The following is an 18,447-nucleotide window of genomic DNA, read 5'->3' as shown; positions in this document are numbered from 1 at the left end:
GAATAGGTAATGACCCTGGAGACACAAGAATTGCCTTCTGGACACTTGACTCTTCACCTTTCAGCTACTTCCACTTAAACATTTTATGGTTTGCCTTAGTTTCTGCAGTGGCAGGATGCCAAAATTTCTATTGCAGTGATTGAAGTTTCTCCTGGCTAAGTAGGTTTTGCTAGAAGAAAAGTTTTTAAAAGTCTTCTAAAAGTATCTTCAATAATTTTCTAAATAAAAATTGAAAAGAAGAGAATTTGTATAAATACTGCTTTCAGTGAAAAACAAACAAACAAAAAACTCCCAGCCACTTCTAACACAAAGGCAATGAAATGTCTATTATGAATATAACTTTTTTTTTTTTTTTCCTTTACAAGTCACTGTTTGGAAAGCTCATGTCTTCTCAGAGCTTTTGGGACTTTACCTCATCCTTGAAGATAACATAAGGGCTCCTTATGTTTACTATATTTAACTATGTTAAATGTGCTTTTTATCCATGTAAGCCACATCAAAACTCCTAAAAGACTACCTGCCTCCGTGAAAGGCATTCACAGGTGATCTCAGGAACAAGCTGTGGTTCCCCACTTACGGGCAGATAGCCAGGAGATGGCATCCAGTGCACACCAGCTCAGGCACAGCTGTCCTGCAGGATGAGGGACATCTTCCCTGCTCTGACAGATCCACAGCCATGTTGCCCGCAGTGTCCTGGGAGCAGATCCCCAGCAGCACATGACTATTTGGCCCTTTATGCTGAACCCAGGACCATAGCTACTTTCTCCTCCTCTGACCCTGCTTGTTTTTGGACTCCTGACTATGCAGTGGAAGCATGGAAGATGTTTGCCCTCAGGCCATTGGGCATTGCCTAAAGTGCAAGTTCAATATTCTTCAAAATGGAAGTCCTTAGAGCCCTGGTTTCCCACTTCTTGGGTGAAATCCAATGCTTTCTGATGCTGAAAATGCTATTGAGACATGTACTTATGATTATGTGTGAGTTTTCCAAGGGCACTCTGAGTTCAGGTGCTGAACAGTTTAAACCTTTTTTCAGGAAAGAAGTGTTGGAAGGATATCAGCTCGGTTCCCAGAAGCAGCACTTCTAATCATGTATTTGTGATTAAACGTAGTAATGGGAATCTGGATGAGTTAGAGAACATTCTGTAAGTTTAGAGGCATAGGAATTCAGCAAAACTGGGAAGTAAGCAGACGAGACTCACTGCTTAGGCACCACAGCATGCTTGGGGTGCACTGGATACCACCTAAAGCACCGGTGGAGTCCATCGGCATGTTAGTAACATACCTCATTTGTGGTATCACCACGCAAGATAATAAATAACTAGAAGTAGCCAGAAATTAGCAATTCTGTTCAAGGCAAGTTCTTACATTTCAAAATGTGCTCTTGTTTTATCTTGGAATATACACAGACTGTTCCTAACTTCTTTGTGAAAATGTACTTCATCAAAACTTAAGTTCTGCCTGACAACTTCAAGTTTTCCTTTCTCATGCTATGTTTTGTGCTCTCTCTAAACCTAGTCTGCAGTGACAGGATCTGAAAAACCTTTCAGATCTGTAACAATAAGCACATCTTGGAAACTTTCTGCTTCGATGAAACTGCTCTTCTGCAAAATCACATTTGTTCAAAAAGGCTCCAACTAGGCACCAAGCAGGTGCTGCGATACAGTTGTCTTTGGGATCCTACACACACCGTGAGAGCTGTTATTAAATTTGGCCATATCTTCTGAGCTCCTTGTAGCTGAGAAGAACTTAGGGCTCTGCTCATAAAGGTTTGCTGTTCAGCAGTGCCATGCGTAAGCGCTCAGTGCCTAGCCCCAGAAAGGAATTTGCGATGCCAGATTAAGTACCTAAGTTTCCTGGGCAGTGCGTGAGTCTCAAGGTGGCATGACACGGGTGAGATGCCTGTGCTGCCCAGCAGGAAATGCTGGAGAAAGGAATCTACGGGAGAGCAGCCTCTCTCACAGGCTCAGAGAGATGGGCTGAGAAACTCCTCTCCATCCCATTGAACTGAAATGGCCCAATCCTAGAAACACAGTAGGATGTGGCAGAGCCAACATTGCTGTGTCTCAGTGGTTAGAGAACTCTGCTGTCTGGGCTACCTATCAAAGAGGACACAAGCGAATGCAAAATTAACATTGTGGGAATGTGGCTTAGGAGTGATGAGAGTCTGCGCTGGGCAGGTGTAGTGACCCGATGCAGTGGCTGGATAAGGGAGTGCAAAAGGAGCTCCGGCAGCAAGAACTGGATGTTCCTAATTCCTGTCCCGGAGTCAGGGCCCCTGCAGGTAGGTGTGGTGGAGCCAAGTGCTGCCACACCTAGGGCCTCCCTTGGATCCAGCCCTCATTGCTTAGTGCACACTCGTAACAGCAAGGATAACACCCTCAATTAGCCACATTGGTTTTCATTTGGTATAAATGAAAACATTTTTAAATTATAGGCATTTCTCCTCACTTATGCTCTCTGCCTATTTATTTCACTGCAGTCAGCTTGGGAAATAAAAGTAGCCAAGTCTCCCTTTTTTTTACTTTTTAGATGCCTATACACTAGCAAAATATCATGACAATTATAATGTACACAGTCCTGCAGAATCTATATATTATTGTGTGTATGTGTTTACATGTTTCAAATGGATTGCCTGTAATCTTTAATAAAACATAAACTTTTGTCATTAGTCTTAGATTATTCAAGAGTTCTTGCTGTATCTAGACTCAGAAGCCAGAGCAATTTTGCAGTACTTAATCGGCTGAGATTAGTTCTGTACCGAACTCTGTATTTTCTGGCTATAACAGTTCATGATATGTTTGATAGGATCATATTTGAACTACAACCTGATTCTGCAAATGCCTAATTACATACTCAAGGCTAAAAAAGCATATTTGATGAATTAAGATACATGCAACCTTAACGGATGCAGCATATAATAAATCTGCGGAAAGTAATGAAGCTACAGCAAGTTACTGGGGTAGGGGATCGGGCCTCCAATTTCAACACTAACTGGGTCCTGGAGGTAAGCACAAATTTTTGGTTTTTCAGAATTTCAATTACCTGTCTTGCAATACGTAAATAACATGACACGGTCCATTTAAATGCCACAGGCAGAAGTCAAAGTTTTAAGTTGTATCAAACTGTTTCGTCAAACTATGATTGGAGCTTTTACTGAAATCTGTGCTGCCAGGTCTGGCTTCTGATTTAAATAACCAGAGTATGAGTACACCTTTTTATTTGGCTCCCCCAGCTTTATCCCTGACGTTAAGGCTATCTTCTTGTTAAGAAGACACAGAGTTTATCATTTATAGTTTTACTGATTTTTACATAGCTCTGTAGGACGCCTCTACCTGACATTCTTCACATTAGTATATTGCACTTATTCTTCTGCCCGGGCCATAGAAAGTTCATTAAAAACATGCTATATAAACCTCACAAAACAGTAAAACTATGCAATACAAATAATTTCCACATGAGGGAATAAGTGGCCTTTCTCACTCATTCGGCGCCGCATTTTTCATCTTTCACGGGACATGAGTGAACGGTGGGAAAGCGCAACGAGAAGGCTTCCTCATAAATATTTGCTTTCCATCGATCTGTTGTTCTGTTAGGAAGCTGTCATTATAGCCGGCGTTATTTTAAGAGAAAGCGCTCAAATGACAGCGGGGACGACCGAGGCAGGAAGGGGCTGAGTGAACTCCCGGCCCCGCTGCTTTCGGGGCCGGGGGGGCATCGCCCTTCTCCGCGACCCTTTTTCCAAGCCCGGTCCCTCCGGCTGTCACCACCGAGTCACGCCGGGATGTCCATGCCGCGGGAGCATCGCCAGCCCCGGGACCCCCGGGGAAAGAGGGAAGGGGAAAAGGGATGGGGTAGTGGTGAGGGGGGTTGGGGGGGGGGGGGGGGGGGCTCACCGATCTTGGCGAGGGACGCCAGCAGGATCCAGAGGGTGATCTCGAAGGGGATCTGCACGTGGGGGTAGTCCAGGGTGAAGACGTGCAGCCGCGTCTCCTCGGAGGCGGTGCCGCCGGGGCTCGGCGGGGTGCCGGCGCCCATCACCGTGCCGTCGGGCGCCGGGCTCCCCGCGACCGCGCTCGCCTCCGCCGCCCCCGCCGCCGCCAGCACCGCCAGCACCGGCACCAGCCGCAGCAGCAGCCGTGGCCCGCAGCGGCTCGGGGGGTGTCCGGCCCCGCCGCCCCCTCCCATGGCGCCCCCCGCCGCCCCGCTCCCGGCCCCGCCGCCGCTGCCCTACGGCCCCGCCGCCGCCACCATCCCGCCGCCGGCACCTGCCGCCGCCGCCGCCCCGCCGGCTCCGCCTCCTGCCGGGCACTGGGCGAGCCCCGGCACCCGGCTCCGCTCCCCCCCGCGCCGCCCCCTGCGCGCCGGCGGGCCCCGCACGGGGGGAACGACAGGCGGGGAGCCGGGGGTAGGGGGGCGACGCGCTGTAGGCACCTGTGGGTGCGCGCCTAGGTCGGTGTGCGTGCACCTCCACGCACACCAGTGAGTGTATTTTAGCCGTACGTGCGTAGAAGTCGCTCTGTGTCAATGTGCATCTCTATAAATACACGCACGTGTGAGCCCGTATGCCTATAGATCGCCGTTATCAACTACAGGAAAAGGGCTTCTGCCAAACACATCAGGGGAGACATTCTGTTCCGGCAAATTAAGAGTTAAATTCCGTTAATTTGGAGTTAAAAGAACGTTCTCTGTATAAATATACCTGTATAAATGTATACATATATACACATGCACCTACGTGTATACATATATACATTCTATATAATATATAACATATATAACATATAATGTATAACATATTATATATATGCACATACAAGTTATCTGCATGTTGCCCCATCAGACATATGGCAACATGCAGTATAACTATGTTTATGCATATACGCATATATGTATGTGCATAAATACATACATATATATATATACATGTGTGTATTTATTGCCATTATCAAATGCAGGAAAGGGGCTTCTGCTAAATGCATAAGAGAAGACATTCAGTTCCTGCAAATTAAGAGTTAAATTCTGTTAATTTAGAGTTTGAAGAACATACTCTGTACAAATATGTAGATGTGTAGGTATATATATACCTATATACATTTTATATAGTATATAGCAATACAATACATGAGGTACGTATATACATTCTATATAGTATATAACATATAATATATATGAATGTATATGTTATCTTCATGTTGCCCCCATTAGACATTTGATAACACACAGTATAAATGTGTTTACACATATATATATATACATATGTGTATAAATACATACGTACATATATATATATATACGTGTGTGTTGTCGATACTGAACATGTCACTGGCAAAATGCTGTTCCTGCAGAAGGCACTGGAAATGTGTCACAGGTTTCAGCAAGGCTGGTATTCCTTCGCCTAATGCTGAGCACCGGCTTTCCATTTTTCCTGCAACAATAGAATCACGGTCGTGGTTTACTCACAACTTCAGCACTTATGAGTAATATGGTATTCCAAAGCTCAAACTAATAAAATCTTTATGGCATGCCACTCTGCACACCTTTATGGAAAAGCATATCTTTCTTGACCTCAAATAAACCAAAAGCCAGCAGTGAGACATTTCTTTTTGTTCCCCAAATGGCTAAAAGTAGCCAGTGGCTGTTGTTTCTATAGGGAGTTAAAGCTAAAGCTCTGAATCAATTAGCTGAGTATCTGTAGCTGTCATTTACCCCATAACCTGAAAACAGGTCACTACACCTATGACTTTAATGACAAATTCTTAAACATGATGCCAATTAAAATTTTTTCTTTGGTTTATGTGCAAGGCAGCGAGGAGAACACATCTGAAGTTCTAACCAGGGTACACACCATCTAGCCCTCTAGCTGCATGGGGTATCTTCACAAGCGGTTTTCTTTGTTATATTATATTCCTTGAAATGAGGGAAATGGATATTGCCAATTCTGAGGACATTTCCTTTATATAGAAAAAGAAAAAAGAAAAAAGGAAGAAGGAAAAAAAAGAAAGAAAAAATATATCTAGTTCTTGAATCTCCTGGACCCTGGCAGAAGACCACCCATAAGAAGTCAAGCCTCTGGGTGAAGGAGATGACATTCTCTCTCACATGCAGATCAGACTGTAAATCATAACTTTAAAATAGCTGCTGTCCTAAGAACATTACAGAGCTCTCTAGTTATCTGACCTGTGCCTTCAGGATATTACGCTGGACAATAATGTCAATGAGAAAGCATTGGCAAGAGCAAGCTGACAGTGTAATTGTAAGTGTAATCATTCAAATATTCTCCCATCCACCCTTTTGTCTAAAATCACTTCATATTTCCCCTCTGAACACTAGGCTGAGCATTTTCAATTTGCCACAAGAGGGGAAAGAAGGAGCCATTGGGTGGGAAAGTGCTGAAGTACACAGAGCTGATGGAAGAGCCCTTCTCCTGGAAAATGTTCTTCATTGCTGCTGTCACAGGCAGTGAGGGATGACAGAGACTGGCTGCTGTGTGCCAGCAGAGGCAGGGCACTGTTTTGGTTCCTTTAGTCACAGTTTATCCCAGACTCAGGAATATGGGCACTTTCCCAGGGCACCGACCACGTTTGCCACCACTTGTCCCCTCTCCAAAATCAAAAGGGCACACAACACAGGAATCTTTCTAGCTCTGACACTGGTGTGGGTACCAGACCATTTTATTATTATTATATTATTACTATTAATAATAAAAATATCATGAAAATGAGAAGCTGGTAAATGGGAAGAAAAATCAAGCAAGGGAAAGACATCATTAATCCTGACACTGGTGACTTACATTGCAGTAGTAAGAAGGGAAATTGTAAATACATTGACACAGACCTCAAAAGACAGGGACAGTGAAGAAAACTGGGGTGGAGAGCGATTACTAGAGTTGCTACTGTTTACTGTTACACCAAAATAAATGACCTATTTTGCAGATAAATTGTGCAGATGAGGATATCTGACACTGGGATGGGGATTGCCTCTACTGCATAACATGGTACAGCAGGGAATATTTGACTTGGAGCTTGTCGAAATGGATGCAGTGGAGCCCAGTATAGATGTTGAGGTGCTGAGGATCTTGCGGAGTTTCAGCATTTGCAGCACATGCTTTTTTCATTGCCACCAGCCTGAAGCTCGGTTCCCTGTCAGATGCTGAAGGGCTTTACCACCAATGAACGATCTTTAAATCAGGGCACAGGTCTGCCTGAGAGAGCAGGGTGGGGTATAGTGTTCCTTTTATCTCTGCTTCACCCTGGTCATATGAGACAGCAGCATCAGTGTGGGGCGTGCGGCTTCACACCCCTCCACCACCACTTGTGCTGTGCCCAGCCAGGCAGCTCCTCCTGGGAGCAATGACTGGGGACATCACTGCATGGGGAACAATGTCCCCGAGGCTCAAAGCAGCCCGGGGAGGGCAGGAGCAGGCCCCCTTGGCCAGGGAGAGCGGCAGAGGAGATGTGAAGGTGTGTCCCCGGCGCCGCGGTGTCTCGTCATGGCTCTGCCCCTGACAGCTCAATGCATCCGCTCCTGCTCCAGAACAATTTTGTGTCGGGTCGCTCCGCACCATTTCAGGGATAGCACAAAGAGAAAACACGTAACGCTGCCCTCGCCTGCCTGCAGCTGAGCCACGCTGTATCCCACAGTACACCCACCAATGCTTCATTGCCCACGTCGGGCTGTGCCATCTGTGCCCGTGTGTACTTTCATCTCTAATTCTACTCACGGGCATTGTGTGTTTCAGCAGATACGGTGCTAACAGCATTTCACGTGACAAAGAGCAAGCTATTTTATACATCGAGACAGTAACTCAGATAATTCACTCTGTTTACCTTGCGGTCCATATATTGATTACTACTATAAATTACCACCAGAGCAAGGAGCTGCTCGGGCTCCTTACTCAATGTGCTGTTTGGGAAAGAGGTCTTGGGGGTCACACCCCACAGGTTTGCAACAGTTCAGGTAGCTCATATGGGTGCTTCGAACCGGTCTGGATTATGAGAGTTTGGTTTTACTTTTGCTGCATGCAGTTGGTGTTGGGACTTTTTCATTGTAGATACGGCTTTGAGTTATAGGGTTGTACGTCATCTGTTAATATTAATCCGGCTTTATCTATATGGTAGGAAAAGGCCTATCTTTATTGCCACTGTCAAAACTGCTTTCACAATGAAAAGAAAATAAAGACTATTTGATAAATTGAGATTTTTCACCTTATCATAAACTTGACTCCATTTTTAGGGACTTCCTAAAATCACACTGTCTGTAATCATATCTCCATACTTATTTTCTGATCTTTCTTTGGTATCAAGGAAACATTTCTGGAAAATACTACTGTGACTATTTCAACAAGTGTTTCTCCTAGGAACTACATTATAGGTGCTCTCCAAGTGTGTTCAAAAAGTTAAAATGACTGTGGGGAAATCATAAATATATTAATAAATATTTGTCCTTAATTTTCATTGCTGTTTTAATTTGACAGACATTTTCAGCTGATTGAAAATATTAAAAGAAAAAAAAAAGACATTCTGCTGTTGACATTATTTGGACAAAAATATTAAAATGAACTATGTAAAAAGGAACTTTGAGGTTGCTTCCTACTAAGATTTCTCTGACAGTACACATAACCATATTATAAATCCATGTTCCTGGTTCAGAAGAAAGGTATACATTTCATTCTTCTTAGCCATTTCTCTAAAAGAGATAGAAAGATTTTCTCCAATTTTCCCCAAAATATAGTACAAGAGGTTTAAACATTTTTCTAAAATGCATTAGTGTGTTACTAAAATAGATTTGTAAAAATTGACAGTATTAGCATGAGAACAAAAAAAGAGGTTTTTGGGTTACTTCAGGTATAAAGGGAGATTTTTTTTGACACCTGCAGCTGCATGGGAACCACAGTATGTACAGAAAAGATGTGCCTGTGATACATGTAACTGAGATGTTCAGAGAGTTATGGGAAAACAAACACCAAAGAGGTGAGGGAGACTTTTTTACTTATTTAGAAATAGTTTCAATGGAAATCTGAGGATTATAAAACACAAACGTGCTTGACCGAGAGTTGTTTGCTTTGAGGAGAGGCATTGGCAACACATCTGCACAGTTATTATAGCAAACATTTCTTGAAATCTCTCTTCTTCTAGAGGTGAGACACTTTTTATTATGGCTGCCCCATCGCGGCCTTGACCATGTAACTCTGTCTCTAAATCCATTAATTAGCAAAAGCATATCTCGGCTATCAAGTGATTTATTTTATGAAATCAATAGCCCATTGAGGGTGTGTTTTTCCACAGACTTTTCCAGGGCTGCTTGGCAACCATCCCCATAAACCAGGTCCACCAAGGTGCTGTGCTTTCCCCAGATAGTCACTTTAATGACAGCAGGTTGGATGTGTGGGTCTGAACTTTGGTAAGCCGCTTTAATGCCCTTACGGCATTAACAATTGTGTCTGTACAACCTCAAATTTAAAGAGGAAAAGATTGAGAAAGGGCACGGGTGCCAGCAGCTGCCTAATTTGCCAGAGGCTGGGGAGTGAAAGCACTAGCAGCCTATGTGGTTTCAGGCGGGGAGCATGCAGGAAGGAGCAGAGCTATCTTTTTTAATCTTCAAAAGCAGCCCGCAGCCAAGCTGAGTCTCCAGGGTCTCCTGGGGCTGCACTGCAAGCCGCAGTACCAGGGCTCCTAGCATGAAGCCCTGATCGAGCATCATGCTGCATCCTTTGTGGGTTATGGGCAACCACCTCCCCAGGGGCAGAGCAAATCTGGTGTCAGGGCATTTACACCCCTCTGAACACCCTCCTAAAGACTTCTCCTAAGGCCTTCCCCAGCTGGCTTTTAGGTACTCATGGTTTCTGGCTGCCATGAGTAAGCACCTCTAGCAGGTTCAGCCAGGAAGCTCTGAGAGAGCACTTCATGCCTCATGCCAAATGGAGAGAGTTTTGCAGTGCTGCAGGGCATCAGAATTAAATGTCATTCCAAACAGGGGACCCACCATCAGCTATTGCAGGAGGGCTAAGTAATAGTGATGTTTCTAGCTCCAGAGGGACTCTTAAAACCCAAGAGGGATAATAACCTGTGAAGTAATTTTTTTCCAGTTCTTTGAAAGAAAAGTGTACTCATTCTGTTCATGATAACACAGGCAAAATTGAGATGACCTGTGCAGAGATTTGTACGGTTTTTCATTTCTTTCATTACTTGTGTTCTAGGTGACCTTGGTATCACTGGAAAATTACGTTGTTGGGCACACTTGCTGGAAACCCAAAACCAGAGATGACAGGCTGGTCTCCATCCCTAAGGGATTAGAACAATTTCATTGTTTAATAGCTAAACAACAGGTTTAATGTTTAAACTGTAAATTCCCTCTTTAGCTCATTCTGCAACAGGACACTTGGTCGTTGAATGATTTCTGAGGCTGTGTCCCCACGCTGGGTGTCAAAAATAGGCACCTTTCTCGAGCCTAGTACCTGTCACTGCCATGAGTACAGAAGTACTGGTTTAAATGTTAAACTTCTTGGAGAAAAAAAAAATGACAATGAAAGTGCCTCCAGTTTCAGTCATACGATGGCATCATAACCAACAGCGAGAGTTTTTCTTGGAAAGTAGAATTTGATACAGCTTTAAATATGTATTTTTAATGTTTTCCTGTGAGTTCGAGTGTTGGATTTGGTGACTGAGGAGATTCTTCCTTGAGTACTTATAGCTTACATTTATAACTCTGGCAACCTTTAAAGCATAGAGGCCAATCTCTGTTTGCACAGGGCAAGGTGAAGGTTGACTCTATCCTAGAGTCTGAGGAAGACATCTGCTAAGCTGCATTTCCTACTTGCTTTTTGCCACCAGGTTGATGGCCCAAGCGTGTGAATTAATGCTTCTTTCAAAAATGCAGAGTTGTTGTTTTGTTTTTTTTTGTTTTGTTTTGTTTTTCACCTGAAGAAAAAATATTAGGGGAAAAAAAAAATTACCATGTTTATTAAGCAGTTCTGTAGCAAGCAAAACTATGTCCAAGGTGTGGTCTGTCCTGAATCAAATCAACTGTCTCCTTACTCCCAGACTCACCCATAACGACCATTTCCTCTGGCCCAGAAGCTTTCTTCTGTGTGCTGCCACCCAGCTCATAAGCACAGCCTAAAGTCTGTTTCCACCTCCACTGACATGAGCTGTTGTGTATAGGTTAAATTTAGGCCCTTGATAAGTATTTTTATTAGAAGCCTGAGATCTTCAGGAAGAGTTGAGAAACATCTACCAGAGTGCCTTACAGAACATCATACTGTAATCAGCTTTCCAAGGTCACTTTATACCTCAGCCTCTTTCTCAGGAAAAGCAGAAACCTATAGTAGATGATATTTCTTTTACAATATGCATAATTTTCTTTTGGGGTTCAGAAATACGCACATTTCAAGAGTTAACGAATTCTTACTTCTTTTTTCAGTGGCTTAAGTTTATGCCCTGTTTATCTCTCTCCAATTTTCTTCACTTCTTATTTCTTTTTACCCATTCTACTCATTGAAGTTAATTAGCCATTTCTTGCAACTCTCATCTCACTGTGTTTTCATTGCAGAGGGTTAATAAACTCTTGCAGAACCTTTAACTGTTGATCTCAGCTGATTGGTTTTATGACCAGCAGACAGCTGGTGTGAGCATAGGTTTTCCACATGACTTGGTGGAAGTTTGGCTTTAAATTTTACACAGATTGTTATATGTGCCTTGCTTTCAAAAAATAAAAAATAAAAATTAGTCCAGTTTAGCACTGTTCCAAGGTCAAGTGGAAATTGCATTAGAATATTAGCTTTGTGTTGATGATCACCCAGGAACAGGAGGACACCTTAACAGACTGAATATGTTGAAGAGGTAGAGGGATAATACCATTAACACAATGAAGAAGAAATATCATGGAAAAGTCCACCCTGCACATTGCTGCATAAGGATGAAGTGTTTGGGCGAGAACATAGATGCTGGGACTGTGAGAGTTAAAATAAAGCCTTTGGTTTCACATCACTAAATGGTAGAAACACCGAACAATCAAAAAGCTGGCAAGCTCAGGGAAGGGACTAAGCAGCTAGGGGGAAGGCAGGGTCCTGCAGACACAGTGGGGAGAGGCAGGAGGAAGTTCAGGAGCAGCAAGCTGTTCCACCAGTTTCTGCAAAGAAAACCATCCCCAACCTGCAGACCCGACTTTAGTGCTTTTGTCTGTGCCAGGTGTAACTGCATCAATACTTGGGCATAACAGGTCCTCAGACGAAAATACTCATGGTTTCAGTGATTAGAGATAGAGCCAGCAGCAGCCAAGCATCAAAATTTTCTTTCCTTTTTTTAATATATAAAGAGCTTTTTCTTGAACTCTGAGATGACATGGTTGAAACCCATGCTTTCAAAAAAAATGTAAAGAAAAATGTAAAATATTATCATGATCAGAGTTTTCCAAATAAAAAATTAAAATATTAATAAAAATTAAATTAAATTAAAATAAATAAAATAAAATAAAATAAAATAAAATAAAATAAAATAAAATAAAATAAAATAAAATAAAATAAAACAAAATAAAATAAAATATTAATAGGACAAGTTAGTAATATTATGAAACTTTTCAAAGAATTTTAATGACATTTGGGGGGGGAAAGGTATGCAGGAACTTTCAGGAATAGAAAATGCAGGCACATCATAAGAAAGCTTTCATATGAGTTGGAAATGTAGTTAACTAGTATTTGCTGGTTGTTGTAGGAATGAGCTGGGCATACTGGAACCATGAGGAAGATGTCAAACTTCTTTTGTATCAGAGAAATAACTTCAGTTAACTTCAGTGACATTTAATGAACCAGTGAAATGCAAAACATGTAACATAACACTGGAAAGATATGATGAAACTTTTTTTCAGAATAAGTTTTTGTCATGTCCTCAGTGGTCGAGATCTTTTGGTCATCATCAGTATCACCTGGGCTCTCACACCCTCTGTATCTACCTATACTCTGGGTGTGATCTTACAGGCATGCTAATTATAGTCAGGTATAGAACAAGTTCACTGCTTCTGTGTGATCTAGCAGCCAGACTTTTTTCATTTTACATATAGATATTTTACATAAATATATATATCTTTACAGTATGTGTGTAAAATTTTATCATATACATCCTCCATATAATTAGCTCTAATTGGCACTCCTACATTTTAAATGATTCCTTCCTTTCTTCATGAACGATGATACTGCAACTGGAATCTCGCGTTGTATTTTTAAAATATTTAGTTGTGTATAGACACTTAAATGTCAAAGTTCCTGACTTAATCCCAAGCATTTGCAAGGTAAAAAAAAAAAAAAAAAAAAGCAGTAGGATTCGATCCCACAATTACATATGAGGATCAAAATGTGAGCATACCTTTTAATCAGAGAAAAGGCTGCGCAGGAAAAAAAAATTAAAAAAAATCTAACCATGGGCTGGAGTATAGACCTGGCCCGCTTCTAGTAAAAGTCAGTTGGAGAGTGAACTTAGAACAAAACCTAAAATACAGTAGCATGATCTTTCCCAGAGCGTAGTCTCAAAAGTATGAGCATCTAGAGAACAGGACAAGTACTTTGTCAGCTAAGACAGGATAATATTAGACTTCAGTATGAACAAATGTATTTTGGAGGAATTAGGGGTTTTTATACATAGCTTTTAAACTATGCTTATATATATAATTGTGTAAAGCGAAATACTGATTTCTTGTGGATCTCGAGTTTCCTGGCTGTCCTAAAGGTAACGGCATGTGCGTGATGAAATCCCTTGTGTTTTTAAGGAAATCTCAGTCATAGTCATTGTTTTAATAAGTAAAACAGGAGTGTGCAAAAGAATGGTGCCTTACAATGCTTACAACAAATAAATGTGCTCAGAGGAGCCATGTCAAGACAGTGTTACTTTATTGAGAAGGTTATGTCCATTTCCTTGTATTTGACCCTGGTTCTGACTGCTTTGTTGTGCAACAGTCTTTCTTGGAACATTACCTCATGGAAAAAAAGGTGGAGCAATCATGTTCATGGTCACTAATTATTGCCTTTTTTTTTTTAACTTCTCCTAACTGACATTCCATTTACAGCTCCTGAGGAAGGAATGTAATGCCAAAAAAAAAAAAAAAAAAAAAAGCAAACAAACAAACAAACAAAAAAAACGGAATTAGTGAAATTTCTAATGGTAAGTTTGGCAAAAGGGTTATTAACTGTTAATACACAAAGATAAATAAACCTAATTCTCCACTAGTTCTCCATTTTCAGGTAGCTTGGAAAATCCCATAAAAATGATAATACCAGTTCCAAAGGGAGGAACAGAGGCTGCATATCTCTTCTGTGCAATCAACCTTGGCTTGCCTTGTGGGGAAGGAAATTTGTCACATAAGCAGTTTGCTTCTCATCTAGACAAGCACAGTGGTGCCAGTCCCGTAATGGTAGCAAAAAACATCCCACAGTGTTTGAAATAAACCAGAGCAGCTAGTGATCTGAAAAACCTCAGGGAGGAAAGTAAAATCAGTCTGACCTGTGTTTTCTATTGCAGAAGTTAAAACTTAAAATTTGAGCCCACATGAAGTCCAGCAGCAAGGGACTACAATTTTTGATCCTACATGTGTTGCAGCCCTGGCAGAGGGATTCCCAGACTAGCTCAGGACAATTCACATGTTGACAGATAAGTTCCTAGGGCAAAATAGCTGGGCTTCTTAGATGGACATGAGCACAGGGTCCATAATACAGACGTTGATACAGCTGCTCTGGAACTTGCATTTTTAGAGGTAATTCAAGTATCTGGGTACAAGACACAACAGCAAGTATTAACATGCTTTTAACAACTACTTACAAGTCCGGACCTAGCATCACAGAAAATGTGTACAGATGCTGATTATGGAAAGACAAAAATCCATTAAAACCTCTTCAACTCATTGGGAAAACATAGTCATAATTTTATTTTCCATGTGGCTCACCTGTCTTTTAGCAATGGCATCTATGTCCCAGCTTGTCATCCTGGGCTCTATTTAGAGCTCCTGGAGAGCAGCAGGCTCTTCAAAAGGGTCTGCTTATTGCATCCCAGTACAGGCCCATAAAACACTGCCCCTAGATGCTAACTCTTACATCTGAGATTGAAAGGAGACCAGGGTTGACATGTCTGAAGCCATATGTGGTGGACTTCAAATCATTATCTTTCCTGCTGCAGGTATTACAATCAAAGGCCAAGCTAAATAAGGTGCCTCTTCCCTCATTCTTCACTGCAAGTACCACTTTTTATAGCTTTTTTCCTACAGCATTGGGAAGAAATATGAGTTTTGGTCATTGCTAAGAGGAGATGTAGCTGTGTACTTTGCCCAAGTCCTCTCCAAGAGACTACTCACAAGAGGGGAAAAGAGCCACAGTTAAGGGGTTGGAACAGATGACCTCCAGAGGTCCCTTCCAACCTCAACCATCTGTGACTTAGTGATTAGAAGATATTTTATGTATCAGCTTTGCCGTGGTTGCTACTGTAGCTTTTAAGGAAGCCTTCTCTCATGGATTTAAACCTCAGGTTCGTCCCACCTGGAACTTTTCGAAACAGCATGAGCAGAGAGAAGCAAATTGCCAAAATCACAATGGTAAAAAATGGCAGGTTCAGATGCAGTTTTTGGAAAGAGGCATAATTGTTAGGGTTTAGAGCTGGCATTAAGCAGAGAAGCTGGCTTCTAACTCAGGAGGTCACTCAAACTCTGGTTTTGGACTGTCCAGTTTACTCTGAGAAATCATGCCCAAATGTTTCTGTGTGAAGCCAAAACCAGAAAGTATGTAAGTCTCCTCACTGTAAAAAATCAAGCAATTTACCCAACTAGCAATTATTGCAGGATAGAGATAATCTCTATGTTCAAAAAGGAGAAGAAGTTTGGGGCTGTTGGAAACTGGAAACCTTGCCTTGTTGAATCCAGTGGCAAATATACCAAATCCAAACATGATTTCGCCCTACATTACACTATTGCCAGTGTGGAGATTTTTGGTTATAGATAAGGACCAGCCAAGGTTTATTGCAAAGTTTATTTTGTAGGAAGTATGTAGCAGCAATTAAAGTTCCAAAACAGTTTTCACATACTAGTAATTTAAAGAAAAGTACATCTCTGAAGATGTAATTTTCCATTTTTAATCTTCATCCAAAGATATTCTTTAACTTTGAGCAAATTCCTGTCAAACAGTTTGAGTTATAATTGTATGAAAAAAGATACTTTTCCAGAAGTAAAAAAAGATGACTGTTGACTTTTTCCTTTCTTTTCTACAAGATAAGCCAGAAGAGCTGGCCTCTGAAGAATGGTATATAAGCAACCACTCAGGAACTTGTACATAAACATACTGAAAGAGTAAACTGGGGGAAAAATAACCAACCAAACAACCCACAACCAAAGAAAAAAACCCTAAATTATAAAGCCTAAATGCTGGGTAATAAGAATGAACAGTAGAAAAATGACAATATTTAAATTCCTTTTTAGTCTACCTAAACCTACCTAAAACATACTTGAGGTAGCTACGTTAAAAGATGTGGTACTGGGGCTCAGCCTTAGCACAGAAATCAGAGTATGAGTGGTTTCAGCCTTCAGTGTAAGTTACAGCTATATAAAATATCATAAATGTTAATTTTGGAATCATGTCAAGCAGCCTAAAAAAAATTAAAAAGTATCCTATCTCAAGGTAAATTTAGCAGAAAATAACTATTCTTTATATAGAATGGTTCTAATATGCTATTCCAATATAGAATTAGTTTACTTAATGTATAAACTCTTCCAGGAATAGAGTCTTGGGGTATATTTATAGGAGTGAGTGGGTAACTGGAGAACTCTTACATGTAGAGGTCTTTGCAGGATGCTAAAAATATTGAGTCAAAGAAATCATTGATCCAAGCCACCATCTGGTTGTGTTTCCCATCCTGATTGCTCACCACAAAAAAAAAAATAAATATTGTCAGACTTATGCAGAGCAAAAGATAATGACATAATTCCCCAGGAGTCTGTAAAGGTCTTTGCCACGATGGTTAATTATATATGGAAGATGCATCAATACTTCCTCGGTTCCTGACAGCACAAAGTCCTCCCTACATTTGCAGAAATTATTCTTTACAAGGCCTGAATGAAGATACCATAATGGATCATCTTACTATTAAAGTGTCATTATCAATATGAATTTGTCTCTTGTGAGAAGGACATTTTAGGATCAGAGGGAGAGCACTGGTTCTGAAAAGTACACTAAAAATAAAACTTCTCAGGCTGCAGTAGAGGCACTAAGAAATTAAAATACCTGAACTGAGAAAACTCCCAGATTTTTGATCATTGTCAGAACTGCCAGAACACTGGATATAGGGGGAAAATACAAAATCTGTATTACTGTAGCCCCTGGAAAAGCCAAACAGCATGGTTTCCAATTTTGTACTAGTCAGCATGGAAGCACGAAATAACTTTTGCAATACAAAGACTTAATCCTCCTCATTTATGTCTCTGTTTAACACTGAGTAGTTCTCAGCAGAGCCCATGACTAAAAAAATAAGCACGCAATACCCCGATTTCCACAAGCTAATTAGCTCTTAATGGAAGTTTTCTTACTAATTTCAACAACTTTAGTTTTACAGGATCAATTCTTGTATGCTTTGGTTTACTGAGACTACTCCCAACCTTGAAGTTAAGCATTAAGGTTCAGATTCTTGTGGGTATTTTTGTGTTTAATTATTTTCCTGGATCAGAACTAGCAGATAAAGACATGTTCCAAATTCTTGGCCATAAGGGCATGACAGTTCCTAGACAATTCTCTCTGAAACAGGCTGCCGGCCAACTGGAAAGCTTCTTTGCCTCAAAACTTCAAGAATCCGGTGAGCTGGGCTGGCACAGTGAGCCGGTCACTAAATTCAGGTCACGTAACACATACAGTCATGGTGTTTTCCTTTTGGTGATGCAAACTACTGGAATGTAATATAACCCTTGAAAAAAAAAACACCCCTCCTAGTGTGTTAAGTCCTCTCTTTTATGCCAATAGCGAGGAGAGTTTTTAATTCCAAACTGAAAAGAAACTAATTGTCTAAAAATTGTTTTTAAAAGGTAACCATCCTGAGAAGGAATATGACTTCAGGGTGTGTTGGGAAATATTCTTTTTCATGTGCAACTTGGCCACCATACCCCTTTACACCCTTTACTTTTGGCATTATTTAATCCTAGCACAAGTTTTAAATGTGTCACCTTTCCTTTCCTTTCCTTTTTTTTTTTTCTTTTCTTTTTTTCTCTTTAAATACATTGCTTAATTCCATCAACAGAGGTCACTGCCGCTCTTTTCCTCTTTGGTGAAAGCATGCCTTTTCCAGCAGATAAAGCAGGACAATTAACGCTCTCATCTGGCAGAGTTTTAGCTTACCCTTTAGAGACAGGTATGGGAAAATTTATACACAGTGTGAGGTTGAAAAAAAAACCAAATCAAAAATAATAATAAAGAGGAAAATGATGAAAAGAGTTAAA

General features: G+C 41.2%; 1 protein-coding gene across 1 annotated transcript in view; it reads right to left on the bottom strand.

Annotated features, from left to right (window-relative positions):
• SLC9A2 (solute carrier family 9 member A2) overlaps positions 1-4,200 on the bottom strand; it is a 33,519-nt gene extending 29,319 nt beyond the window's left edge. The window contains exon 1 of the mRNA XM_083843633.1: positions 3,894-4,200. Within this exon, the coding sequence (XP_083699759.1) occupies positions 3,894-4,185 (292 nt within the window). The 5' untranslated portion in view covers positions 4,186-4,200. The remainder of the gene's footprint in view (positions 1-3,893) is intronic.
• Between the last annotated feature and the right edge of the window lie 14,247 nt (positions 4,201-18,447).

Source organism: Anser anser (genome assembly GCF_964211835.1).
Source record: "Anser anser genome assembly, chromosome: 1".
Taxonomy (NCBI): Eukaryota; Metazoa; Chordata; class Aves; order Anseriformes; family Anatidae; genus Anser; species Anser anser.
The sequence above is the reverse complement of the archived record's forward strand: the minus strand, read 5'-3'. Positions and strand labels throughout refer to the sequence as shown.